Here is a 13,165-nt window from a genome sequence, read left to right as displayed (position 1 = left end):
GGCGATTACTCAGATGACAGCCCCTTGTAACGTGAACAAGTTCGACAATTTCTTGGAGCCACTGGTTTTTCCGGAAACACGTGAAAGATTACGCTTCTGTAGCTGCTCCCTTGACTGCCTTGCTGAAGAAACAAGCGAAATTTCACTGGGGTCTGGAACAACAGACTGCATTTGAAGATTTGAAGGGCAATTGGCTTCAGATCCCATCCTGAAACAACCCGACTTCAATCGCACCTTTGAAGTACACTGCGATGCCTCTGGTGTAGCTATTGGCGCTTGTCTCATCCAGCGAGATGAAGAAGGAAAAACCCATGCTGTATCTTACTTTTCCAGGAAGTTACGTGAGGGGAGAACAAGTTTTCCTACCATCGACATTGAAGCCTTGGCAGTGGTTGAAGCAGTTAGAACCTTTGATCCCTACTTGTATGGTAGGCATTTTAAGATAATCACTGACCATCGTCCTCTTGTACACGTATTTGCCCAGAGGACCAAGTCTTAAGGATGACTCGCTGGAGCCATGAGTTGTCTTTTTATAGTTACACCTTAACTTATAAACCTGGTGCTTCCCATTACATGCCTGACCTCTTGAGCAGAAAGATTTCCCCCATTGATGAAATCTTGAACCCACAGACCGTTGCCGCCGCTCAGCAAGAAGACCCTCTTTGGAATGAAGTTCGTGATTATTTGCAAGAACGCCGGATGCCTAGGCAAAGGATCCCGCTGAATCTCGAGGAATTTGAACTAAGAGTGATCTCTATACCATCTGAGAGTCCTCCCTGGAGAGTAATTAGTCAACTAGTGATTCCTCGTACACTGAGAACTAGAGCTCTGGATGCTGTTCATTGCAGATGTAGCTGCTGCCCATCAGGAATCTTCAGAAACCTACTGTCGCCTCAGGGATCACTATTACTTTCCTCAAATGTTGGCCGAGACGAAGAGATATGTCAACTCTTGTCTTATCTGTCAACGGAGAAAAGGCCGTGCAGGAAGAAGGGCCCCTTACTGCCATGCCAGAAGTTACACATCCCATGGAGAGAGTATCGGTGATCTTATAGATTTGCTTGGATCTACCCATGGCAATAGGTATGTTCTGGCAATTATAGATCACTTCACCAGATATCTGCAGTTGATTCCTCTGCCTAATAAGGAAGCCCAGACAGTTGCTAATGCTTTTATCAAGGAGTATGTTACTCTATTCGGTCCACCTCGTCTACTAGTTGCAGATAATGGAAGAGAATTTCATAATAGGTTATTTTCTCAGGTGTGTCAGACCATCCAAACTCGGACACACTACACGACTCGGTATCACCCAGAAGCTAATGGATGATTGAGAGAAGCAATAGGTGGTGAAAGATGCTTTGGCAACCTTGATAGGAGAACATCCTAATGATTGGGACGAGAAAGCTACCGTTTGTAAGACTTGCCCTCAACAGTGCTGTGCACAGGAGCGTGGTCAACAACCCCTTTATCTGATGACTGGCAGAGATGGATATTTCCCACGGGGTGTTACGAACGAGATTGACGGCGACGAGGAGACGGCCCAGGTGCTGAGGGAAAATCTACGAGATGCAAGGATAGCCGCCAAGGATGCTGCAAGGAAGGCCCAACAGGGATGGGCCCGAGACTACAATCGCAGACTGAGGCAGAGATTCGACCCAGCGGAAGGAGACCTCGTACTGCTACGTATTTTTCGTCATGGTGGTCCAGGCGGAGCACTGGGCCCAAGATGGAGTAAGCCTGCCAGGATTGTGAAGAAGCTTGGTCCAGTGAATTTCCTGATTCGAGAACCTGACCCTCCACACAGCGAGGTGAATTATCATATTAATCAAATGCGTCCTTATGTGCCCAACAGAGAGATTGTCTATCCTGAGTTGGACTCCGAATCAGATGTTAGATGAAGAGACGTGAGAGTAAGGTTAGACGAGAAATGGCCAGTAACACATTTTTAAGGGGAGTCTGTCGCAGATTATCGGGGAGTCTGTCGCAGATTCTTGGGAGTTATCCCAATTCTAGGTTTCGGTTGTGCACTCCTGTTTTTATTATAAAATTTTGAAAAGCCCTTAAATTATCCTGTCTGCATAAGACCATTATTAACCTGTCCTTTCTTTCCAGAAGTTTGGCCTATTTCTCGCTCAACAGGTTCAGTTCGCCAACTGACGTTAACGAACTTTGGTGGGGAGGAGTTGTAGTGACCCATACCTAGCCAAGTAGCGCCGGAGCACTGGGAATGCCTGAGTCTCCCCTGAAGAAGGCCGACTTGCCCGCGCAAACGCACGTGGACGATGCCTCTTCCTTCATACTTTTTTTATATTTATTTTTATTAGTTTTTATATATATTTGATTTTGTCGTGTACTTTATCCTTGATTTTAACGGACCATAGCCATTTTCTTTTAACAGTTTTTATATGCACTCTTTTAAGCCGGGGTAAAAGCTTGCCTAACTTTCTTTTAGCATTGATTAAACTTTTTAACTGTTCAAATGCTATTTTTATAGGGGATAGGGATTTGTAACCCCGTGATTAGCAAAGAAAGCTATCTTCTTCGGCGGAACCTGCCACGCCATCTAGGGAGAGAGACCGAAAGTAGTTCGTCCCGGGGCTAGTTACTAGCCCACTAATAAAATCCTTGCTGGGGTCTGCTATATATAGCCCGGGAACTGAGCGGGGGTAGGCAGGGGCATAGGTTGAAACGTCCTAAGCGGCCGATGTACACCCGGTGGAAGCTATTGACGTTGTTTTTTTCTTTGTTTCCCCTGCGGTCGTAAGGACGAGGTTTTAACGGCAGTAAGGTGGGATATTTTAAGTTTTTCATTTTTTTATGATAAGAACTGAGTGCTCCCTTGTCTTGTTTTTAGGTTCTGGTTCCCGTATTGTTTTAATGTTATTTTGGTGTTTACCTGTTTTTGTGTTTTAGAATGTTTTAATAAATGTGTATTTTTAAGATCCGTGAGTGAAATTCCTCTTTTTTACTTAAAACCCTTTTTAAGAGACAAATGATACCTAACTTGGCTACCTGTGGCCAGCAATTGGCCACATCCTATCAGCTCTTGACTGACAAACGCACTCCCCTTGGTTTTACTACCTTACCAGATCAAACTCTTGTTGATTGGGTCATTTTTTCCTTTTCTCACACGCATACTTTCCTTTTTTTCTTAATTTACACCCTTCTACACGTCTTCTTTCTTTCGGGACAGTTATTGTTCGCTGGCGTATTAACAGGTGGTGGCAGCGCTAATGACCTAATTAACGAGGTAATTAAGGTATGAAGTCGATCACTACACTTATAATACATTGAAAGGTTGTTCCAAGTGCTGCTCATGTAATCTGTATGTGGATGAACTTTACACTGTAACTGCTCAGGATAAGCTTTACAGTAATGAGTCAAGGAACAAGGATTTGGGTCTAATTTTTGACCTCCGACTTACATGGGTGCCTCCCTACAAACAGTTTAAAGTGAAGGCTACAAAAACGCTTAGTATTTTACGGGTTCTTTCACATTTATCTTGGGGTGGCAGACCGCACACGCTTCTACGGCTTTACCGGGAGCGCTTATTCGTAGTAAACTTATTGTGGATGTGAAGCTTATTCATCTGCAACTCCCACTTTCCCGATGTTGACTCAGTTTCATACTGACTCTCTCCAGAATCTATACTGGGTGCTTGAGGTCTTCACCTGTGGAGTGAAAATTCCATCCTTCCCTCTATTTAGGAGCAAACCCACTGCAATTTGTCCAAGAGGTGAAGTACTTGGGTTCTAATTTTTTACTCATAGGCTTACATGGTGCCTCACATCAAACGTTTTTAAAAAGTAAAGGCTACAAAAGCACTAGTATTTGCGGTTCTTTCACATCTATCTTGGGGTGTCAGACCGCACAACGCGCCTACGGCTTTACCGAGCACCTTATTCGTAGTAGCTTGATTATGGATGTGAGCTATTTATCTCAACTCCCACTGTCTAACGATGTTAGACTCGTTCATAATGAAGCTTCTCAGAATCTGTAACTGGGGCCTTTCAGGTCTTCACCTGTGGAGTCTCTGTATGCTGAGAATGGAGAACCACCTCTTTCTTAAACCATGACTACATGAACCTGATTACTACACGAGCTACAAAGGATTTCGCGGATCTCCTACTCCAGATTGGTTTTCAACCCCCTTGAGGATAGCCGATCCTATGTAAGAGAATTAGATCTTGTGGAAGAGCTTAATTTAAGTTCACTAAGGTTCTGGCTGTTGGAATTCCTCCAATTCCCCCCCCTTGGACTAACTCAAGTCGAGGCTGATTGGTCGGAATTGAGAAAGGAAGATCTGAAGCTCAGAAGTCAGAGGAGATTTTCTTCACACAGATTTCTAAGTACCAAGGATTATATGCAATATATGCAAAGATAGGATCGAAAACTGAAAATGGGTGTGTGGCTCTGCAGCATGAGCAGAAAGCAGACTGCAGCGAGTCAGTCCCTTTCTCTATCACAGCCTCGATCTTTCCTGCCAGAGTTACATGCCATGCCTTGCAGCATGAAGATGACTGAGATCTTATAACCATTTCTGTTGAAATATATTGTGATTCTCGTAGTGCTTGCAAGCAATCAAGAAGTTTAAACTCCATCCCAATCCAATACTGAGGAGGTCAAGATTGGTTTTACATTCATGTCAACACGCAAAAGATAACTCTAGGTGGGTGCGCATTCACATGTTGGTATCAGTGGAATGAACCAGAAGGCCAGGCAGCTGCCACTCAGCCTATGGTGATGCTCTTTTCCCCTCTCCCACAACCGACCTGAAATCCACATAAGGAGTTTTGTCTTCGTGATAGGTGGAGGAACAATGGAGGCATACCTCTAAGAAACAAACTGAAAAGTAGACGTTGATTAACAAAGTACTAATAATCGGGCACACGAGGACTGCTCGTGGACCGATGATGGCTAACGTGAGCACTTGGGTGAGGAAGCCAGAGCCCTTAACGTCGCACATGTAGTGGAAAGATTTGCAAACAGTCTCAGACCAAGACGTGTGTACTGTCTCCCCCATATAAACTGAAAAATGTATTGGGGGCGGATTGTGACATAGAAAGGTCTTATTAGTTTCCTTAGGATGCTATATTTTCAATCAAATTAAGTCTGCATAATATTTATGCAATAACTTTATATACTTAGACGTTTAATATATTTATTGTTATTTGTAAGATATTTATTATAGATTTATAGCAGTTTTAAATATTTAAATATTTCTATCTAACAGGGTGTTCGCCGCTTATGACATTAGGTGTTGACGCGGCTAGACAATTTTAGAATAATCATCTAATCACGACTCTACGAACAGAAACATGAAGCAAACAGAGCATGGGACTAAAATGGGAAAAAAATAACTGCTGACCGAGGGGGACCCTGCAGCCGCATCGCTTCTCATCACGCGTACTCCTAGCCTCTGCTTCTTATACAATTATTAGAAAAAAATATATATACGTAGTACCTGAACTTAAATCATAGAAGGCAAGCAACCGGCAAAGAAACGGAGAAAAATAGAGAACTTACTCCATATTTTTCTATTAAGTCAATCACATTACTTATAAATTATAAATGTTACTCTCCTGTGTCTAAGAACTCTTATACACCTTTAATCCTAAACCATTTTGAATGAGAAATCTTAACTATGGAAAACCTAACAGTGATATTTTAGATACACTAACAATTATACAGTTAATCGTTGTAGTTAAACTATTTTAAATACCTTGTTATGGCTAAAAAAAGTCAGGATCTTGTCATAATGCAACCGGATAAGAATTAAATTATAAAAGAAAATCATATGAATTAAGACTTGAACATAAATCTATGATAAGAACCGATCTGATAAGGAATTTGTAAATATATATATATATATATATATATAATATATTAGTATATATATATATATATATATATATATATATATGTTTTTGTGTGGGTGTGTGTGTGTGTGGGTGTGTGTTTTTGTGTGTGTATGTGTGGTGTGTGTGTGTGTGTGTGTGGTGTGTTGTGGTGTGTGTGTGTGGTGTATGTGTGTGTGTTCGCACGGCGCGTGTGCGTGTGTGTGGTAAGTTTTCAATTGCATGTCACTGAAAGGTACATTAAACATACACAGAGATATATATGTATATATTTATATATGAATATATATTGTAACTACACATGTAATACATACATACAATATTGTATATATATATATATATATATATATATATATATATATATATATATATATATATATATAGATATCTATATATAGATATATAGTAATATGTATATATGTATATATAATATGTATATATTTTATATATATATATATATATATATGTATATATTTATATATATACTATCTATCTATACTTATATATATATATGACACACACACACACACACACTACACACACACACACACACACACACCCATACACACACACACACACACACACACACACACACACCACACACACACATATATATATAGTATGTTATATAAATATATATAATATATAAATATATGTATAGTCTATATATATGATATATTTATATATATCTACATATATACACATATATATATATTTAATATATATTTATGTATGCACACACACACACACACACACACCACGACACACACACACACATTATATATTATATATTATATTATACGATATATATATTAATATATATATATATATATATATAATATATATATATATATATATATATATCATATATATATATATATATATCTATATATTATATATTAATTATAGACATATATATATATTATATAATATATCTATTATCTATCTATCTATCGTATCTATATATCCTATATATATATATTAAGGTATATGTCTATAATATATAATATATTATAGATATATTATTATATATATTATATATTATAATATACATATACATATATCTATATTAGTATATATATCTTTATTCTATATATATAATATATCTCATATCTAATCATATATATATACCTAATCTACATATATCTATATCTCTATAGATATATATAGATATCTAATATTCTCTATCTATATTATATCTATATCATTCTCTATCTATTATCTTTATCTATTATATACATATCTATCTATCTATCTATCTCTCTCGCTATCTATCTCTATCTCACTATCTCTCTCTTCTCTTTCTATCGAATGACCTCTCTCATATCTATCTATTCTATCTCTCTACTCTATCTATATATATCTCTCTCGCTGCTCCCTTCTCTCTCCTCTCTACATCTATCTATCTATCTCTCTCTCTATATCACACTCTCTACTCTTATCTCTATCTCTTATATCTATCTATCTCTCTATGTATTAGTATGTATGGATGCTTCCGTTGACATTGCATGTCACTCAATGTATATCAGACGTACTCGCCAGTCGACAAATATGTTCTGGTTTACATATCCTCGAAACATGTATACGCCTCATCTTCTCTCTCTATCACAGTGGCAGACACAGACTATCTTCGTGACCTCATAACGTTCGGTCACCAACAAATCAAGAAAATGAAAAGACACGTTGATCACTACCACAGCTTCCTCTTCGTCTGTACGTCACCCTTGTGGAAAATGACTTTCCTTTCATCCCCTAGCAGCCTCTCTTTTCCTGACTTTGTTCCTTGCCATTTCTCTGCACTTCCTCTCTCTTTCCTCTTCTCTCTCTCTCTCTCGCTCGAGTCTCTCGCTCTCTCTCTCTCTTCTCTCTCCAACGCTCTACCGATCTCATTGGAATGTGAAATCACACTGCCATGTCTCCCATCCTTCCTGGATGACGTTTTTGGGGCTCTATTTAAGCTTTTAGTCACAAGATATCAGACTGTACGACCTTCACATGGACACGGTCCGGGCGAGGATGAACACATGAACCCGACGGACGATGCGGGGGGGGGGAGACAGCACTCTTCGCGTTTCTCGCTCCAAGTCGCCTTTTCTTCCACCCCCTCCTCCTCTCTCGCTCTCTTTCTCTCTCTCTCATCTCTCTCCTCTCTCTCTCATCTCTCTCATCTCTCTCACTCTCTCTCTCCTCTCCGCTCGCCTCATCTCTCTCCTCTCGCTCTCCATCTCTCTCTCGTCATCCTGTCTCCCTCCTTCCTTCTTTCCCTCCCCCTTTCAATCAGCCTTACCCACGAACCAACTTCAGGGCTTCGCTCGCTCAACCCGCGCTCTCGTCTTTCAGTGAGGTAATTTTGGCTTCCTTTAGGGCCGCAAACCTTCCACTCCGAGTATGAAGGTGTATGCTACTAGTGAATATTACTCTTATGCTCGTGTGAGCCAGATGAGGTCGACGGCGTGATAATTATTGCTTCGATGCGAGCCACAAGAGACAGGATTCCAATGTGGAAGTGGTGAATGTTTCGAACCGATAGATCGTGGCAAGCTTCTCGGTAACTGATGTAACAAACGTGATACAACCTATTGGGCTTCAGTAGAGACTTGAGTGTTATGTGTCCGTTAGTAGCCAGTTTGGTAGAGAGATCAGCAAGTGAGCTGGCCAGAGAATCAAAGCGAGACGCATGTATCAAAACGAGCAGCATTTGTGACTTAGGAGTCAACATCTTTTTGAAGTGCAGATACTTGTGGAGCTGGAACTTGGGAGTCAGTAGAGCAGAGTGAAGCAGGATTTGGCAGTGTGACACGTTTGTGATAGGTGAGGCTGCAGAGAAGAGTGCAAGGCTAGTCGAGCGTCCTTGTACACCCGATGCCAAACATTCACTCCAGGCTGGTGACATCGAGGACATTTCCATTTGCATCATTTGTGGATGGTAGGTCCTTGACATGTCTAAGTTGATGCAACATCAGAGTGTGGGATCCGATGGATGCAGGTAGGGATCATGTGCACCCGAGCACCAGGCACCTTTCAGATGCAGTGTCAGTATGGGAAATGGGCCCCCCCAATGCCCCAACCTTTGTATCACACATTGTCGCTCATCCAGCGATTTTGGCGTATTCACGAGGATTGTGAGGCACCAGAAGAAAACTCAAGGGCGGTGTTGGCGGTGGTGCCTCAGGTCGTCTCCAGATAATACAACAAGTAGTTCTGTTAATAGGTATATACGCATTTCGATAAACCGCGAGCAAGAATAAACACCAGGGAGTTATTTTCCCTTGGAGGGTCGACACTAGCAGGATACCGTGTGAGGAAAAGGTGGAATATTTGCGAGGCCTCTCGCAGGAATCTTGCTTATCAAGCTGCAGAGAGCCAAAAATTCTCCCGTTGTCACACTGTTTTTAATATCCTGATGGATCCTAGACACATACACAAACGAGACGTCACTGCTGATATCTTGACCTCAGCAGATTCCGATGCCAGACTGAATGCACGATTTTACCTCAGCCAGCATTGTGCTTTCTTTCCACGCCAGAGTTATCTCTAAATACAAGTTTTTATACTCTGCTCCAAAGCAAACTGCTGGAAAGCAAGTAGGCCTATGTGATATGGTGTTTTGTTGTTTGTTTTGTATGAGCGGCAGAGGACGGGGTCTGGGGGCCACAATCATCGAGTATCATAAGGCGGCAGAGAACCCTGAGTCTGTTGTTTTGGTAGTGGGAGACAAGGCCGCTGTCAATTATCCGAGGTGGAGTCCATGCCGCTGCTGGAAGTGTGGGCTCGGGGCGCTGGGGGGGGGCATCGGCCTGTGTCTGTCTCCCCAACCTTAAGTTGGGTAACGCGGCCGTCTTTCCTGGCGCATATCATCCTCTTCCGCTCAGTGGCTGATCCTTATCCATGTCAGCGGGGGAAGCAGTCCTAGGTAATCCGATATATTTTTGCTCGACGAGGCACAGATCCCACATGACGCACCATACTTTTCGGTATACAAGCACACCTTTACGTGCCTTGTCACAGCGCGATGTTGGCAGGTCTAATAAAGCAGGGAACAGGTCAATAGGAAGCACACTCCGAGGCTTTGTTTACATCTCCCGGAAAGCGAAGAGAGAGAGAGAGAGAAGAGAGAGCGAGATAGAAGAGGAAAACCATCTTTCTCTTTGATATCGAACTGCCAATACTTACCTTTTACAAAATGACAGGATTATCTTATGAAGCGCAGGTTTGCAAACTCAGACAGGAACAATGTACGTCAATACATTCGACACTTATTGCACCCTAGATGAAAAGGTATATTAAGCCCAATTTTCTTGATCTATTTGTCCGTCGCACTTCGTATTTCGTTGCCTTTGTCCAGACCCCTGACCAAATTACTACAGTTTGTGGCGTGGTGTTGTATGAACTGTTTGTCTGACTTAAGTGTGGTTTTGCTAACAGAAAAAAAATTATTAAAAAAGTAATCAGAGAGTTTTTGTCTGCAATGGGTAATTTCCTTAACAAGAATTGGCAATCAAAATTTTGAGATCTTAATCAGTTAATAAAGCTAGAAAGAAAAAATCACATTTCTTTTACCGAAACCTGAACGCCAATGAAAGAAAAGTGAGATTTTATCCTTACGGACAATAGCCTCCATATCCCTTCAGGTCCGTCCTTCTGGCGAAGGAAACGTTATTGCGACAAGCCCGCCCCCCCCCCTGCCATATTGCCTATAAATTTACACCTTTGTTGAGAGAATGCAGCAGCATTCCTACAATGAGGGGAGTGATATCACAGGTAAGGATTTCACGTGTTATCTTAAGCGTTTATTAAAGAATATACAAATACGGTACACCTCTGTTATTTGTTTTCCAATGCAAATGATGAATCATTGCGTTAACATAGCATTAACCTCTCCGAAGCGCTTCCAAGATAGCAATTCAACGAACATTATAGTTCGGTACTAATCACAAGAAACACATTTGTCACCGAGGCATCACGAATTTTCATTTTAGAAATTGGAATACATGTATGCATTTAAACATATTCCGCATTTGCAAATATCTCCGTTTCTTATGGTAACGAACAAAAACACTTTTAGTGAATCTGGAATCAGATTTCACTATAGATAAATATTAGTATTTATTTTATATTTTTTTTTTGATAGTAAATTTTTTATGAAATAAGCCATGCTGCTAAAGAAGAAAGAAAGAAAAATATATATATTGTTCTAATTTAACCCTGTGAATTGATTTCGCTGGCTCCATGCACATTCGCAATTCCTGGATTTCAAGTATGGATGCATTTCCTCTTAGGCCATTCATCCTTGCTAAATCTGTCATGATGCAGCAACAGTATTCTAGGCCATCTGATGGAAGAATTGTATGCAGAGGAGTTTCTTACGCACGGGAATTTGAAGAGACTCTGCAATAGGTTCTGACTTTACAGTGCATGAAAGGTTGACATTATATCAACAAAATGAACCTAAATTATAAAGTTTAAACTCCATCATGAGGGTTAGGCGGCACATTAAATACCTTAAAACTACATTCTGTTTATCTGAGACATTTTCCTACGAAACCGTAGAGTAAGATGTGGGTGCTATATTCAGGTAAGAACGTGAAACGTTGTCCATAAATCTGGTAATTTTCATTAGTGTGTGTTTTGAGAGAGAAGAGAGAGAGAGAGGAGAGAGATGAGAGAGAGAGAGAGGAAGAGGAGGTTTATAGATAGGAGAGATGATAGATAGAGAGAGAGAAGAGGAGAGAGAGAGAAGTAGAGAGAAGAGAGAGAGAGAGAGAGAGACAGGGGAGCGAGAGAGGGAGAGAGGGGGAGAGAGAGAGGGGGAGAAAGAGCGAGAGAGAGAGGAGAGAGAGATAAAGAGAGGAGAAGAGAGGAATAGAGAGAGAGAGAGGAGAGAGGAGAGAGAGAGAGAGAGAGAGAACAGAGAGAGAGAAACTGTGACTTCTGAGTACCAATGTAAATTACTTCATTATAGTCATCGGTTGAGGGTGTTTAACCATTTTCTTCAAGGATTATCCAGCAATCCAAAAAATATCCTCGTTTCTTTCAAAGGAGATGCTTATGGAATTGTTTGCTATTAGATGAAAAAAATCTTCAGTACTTTACAGTGTTCAGCTAAGATAATAGAGTTGATATTTCAAGGCGCTAAGGAACATTTTCATATCGGTTCCCTCAGTACCCAGATCATAATGTTTTGCGCCGCCCTTTAGACCAAATCACTTGTATATCATGTGTAAAGAATCTGTCTAAAGATACATTCTAGGGAATTATGCAAGTTATATAACCTCACCGGAAAAAGGATACACAGGAAGAACATAAAACTAACCTAAATAAGGAATATGAAAGTCAGTACAATATAACCAGCAATCTGACGCGTACTAATACGAGATAAAGGTCTCATATCTAGAATATTCCAGTTCCTTTCATCAAATTTATTAGTGGATATCAGCTGTAGAGAATGGTGGTATGTTAACGAGAATAAATTATCTATCACTTCATAATGACTTATTTGCTGAAATCACTGAACAGAAAACTCGACTCCTTTTCCTCTCTCTCTCTCCTGCTCTCTCTGTTAATTGTTATGTTTGTTATTAATTTCTTTATTTCTTTGTGCTGTTCCGTAAAGTTCCTATCGTTGAGTCTGCTTTTCGGTGTCCGTAATATTTTAATGTTTACGTATCGGGGGGGGGCGAGCAAATGGTTTTTTAAGTTTATTGTTTAAAAAGTCACGTCCGTTCTGCCATCAGCGAGAATAATCTGACACATACAGAAGATATTACTGGAATTTCTTAGCCATCCAGGGCTGAGCTACGCCGGACAACGGTGGGAGGGATTTTATTTCGAGGAACCTTTGTTCTTTGTCCTTTTTGTGGCTTCCGATTCGCTCAATATCCTTGCTATCTTACATGTCATTGATTTTTATTCACTCACACTCGCTTATCTCCGAACTCCTTTCGTATAGGTACTAGCGTAGTAGCCTTTTACTAACATCGATATATAGAACTATGAGAAGACCTGTAGGAAGACTTGTGTATATCAACATATTGACATCTAATTTTCGCAGCACATACACGCACATATACGCACACATACACGCATACACACGCCGAATAACACACATACCGTACCTATAACCATCTATCCATGTGTGTGTGTGTGTGTGTGGTGTGTGTGTGTGTGTGTGGTGGTGTGTGTCTGTGTGTGTCTGTGTGTGTGTGTGTGTTGTGTGTTTTTGCGCGTGTGTGTATTGGTGGCGTGCGTGCTGTGCGAGTGTGTGTGTGTGTTTGTGTGTGTGTGTGTGTGTGTGTGTGTGTGTGTTT

General features: G+C 40.6%; 1 protein-coding gene across 1 annotated transcript; it reads left to right on the top strand.

Annotated features, from left to right (window-relative positions):
* Positions 1-501: 501 nt before the first annotated feature.
* Positions 502-1,898, top strand: LOC119570303. Its single transcript, XM_037918103.1, has 3 exons — positions 502-783; positions 869-1,261; positions 1,344-1,898. The coding sequence occupies exons 1-3, from the start codon at positions 502-504 to the stop codon at positions 1,896-1,898; spliced, it is 1,230 nt and encodes a 409-aa protein (XP_037774031.1).
* The last annotated feature ends 11,267 nt before the right edge of the window (positions 1,899-13,165 follow it).

Source organism: Penaeus monodon, unplaced genomic scaffold (genome assembly GCF_015228065.2).
Source record: "Penaeus monodon isolate SGIC_2016 unplaced genomic scaffold, NSTDA_Pmon_1 PmonScaffold_241, whole genome shotgun sequence".
Lineage (NCBI taxonomy): Eukaryota > Metazoa > Arthropoda > Malacostraca > Decapoda > Penaeidae > Penaeus > Penaeus monodon.
Note: the sequence above shows the minus strand (reverse complement) of the source record. Positions and strands in the feature narration are given on the sequence as shown.

Bases quoted from the DNA above. Each gene is read 5' to 3' on its own strand.
- LOC119570303 (XM_037918103.1), top strand. From the start codon at position 502: ATGACTCGCTGGAGCCATGAGTTGTCTTTTTATAGTTACACCTTAACT. The intron at 784-868 runs GTAATTAGTCAA...GCTGCCCATCAG, and splicing joins CTGAGAGTCCTCCCTGGAGA to GAATCTTCAGAAACCTACTG. The intron at 1,262-1,343 runs GTGTGTCAGACC...GAGAAGCAATAG, and splicing joins ATAATAGGTTATTTTCTCAG to GTGGTGAAAGATGCTTTGGC.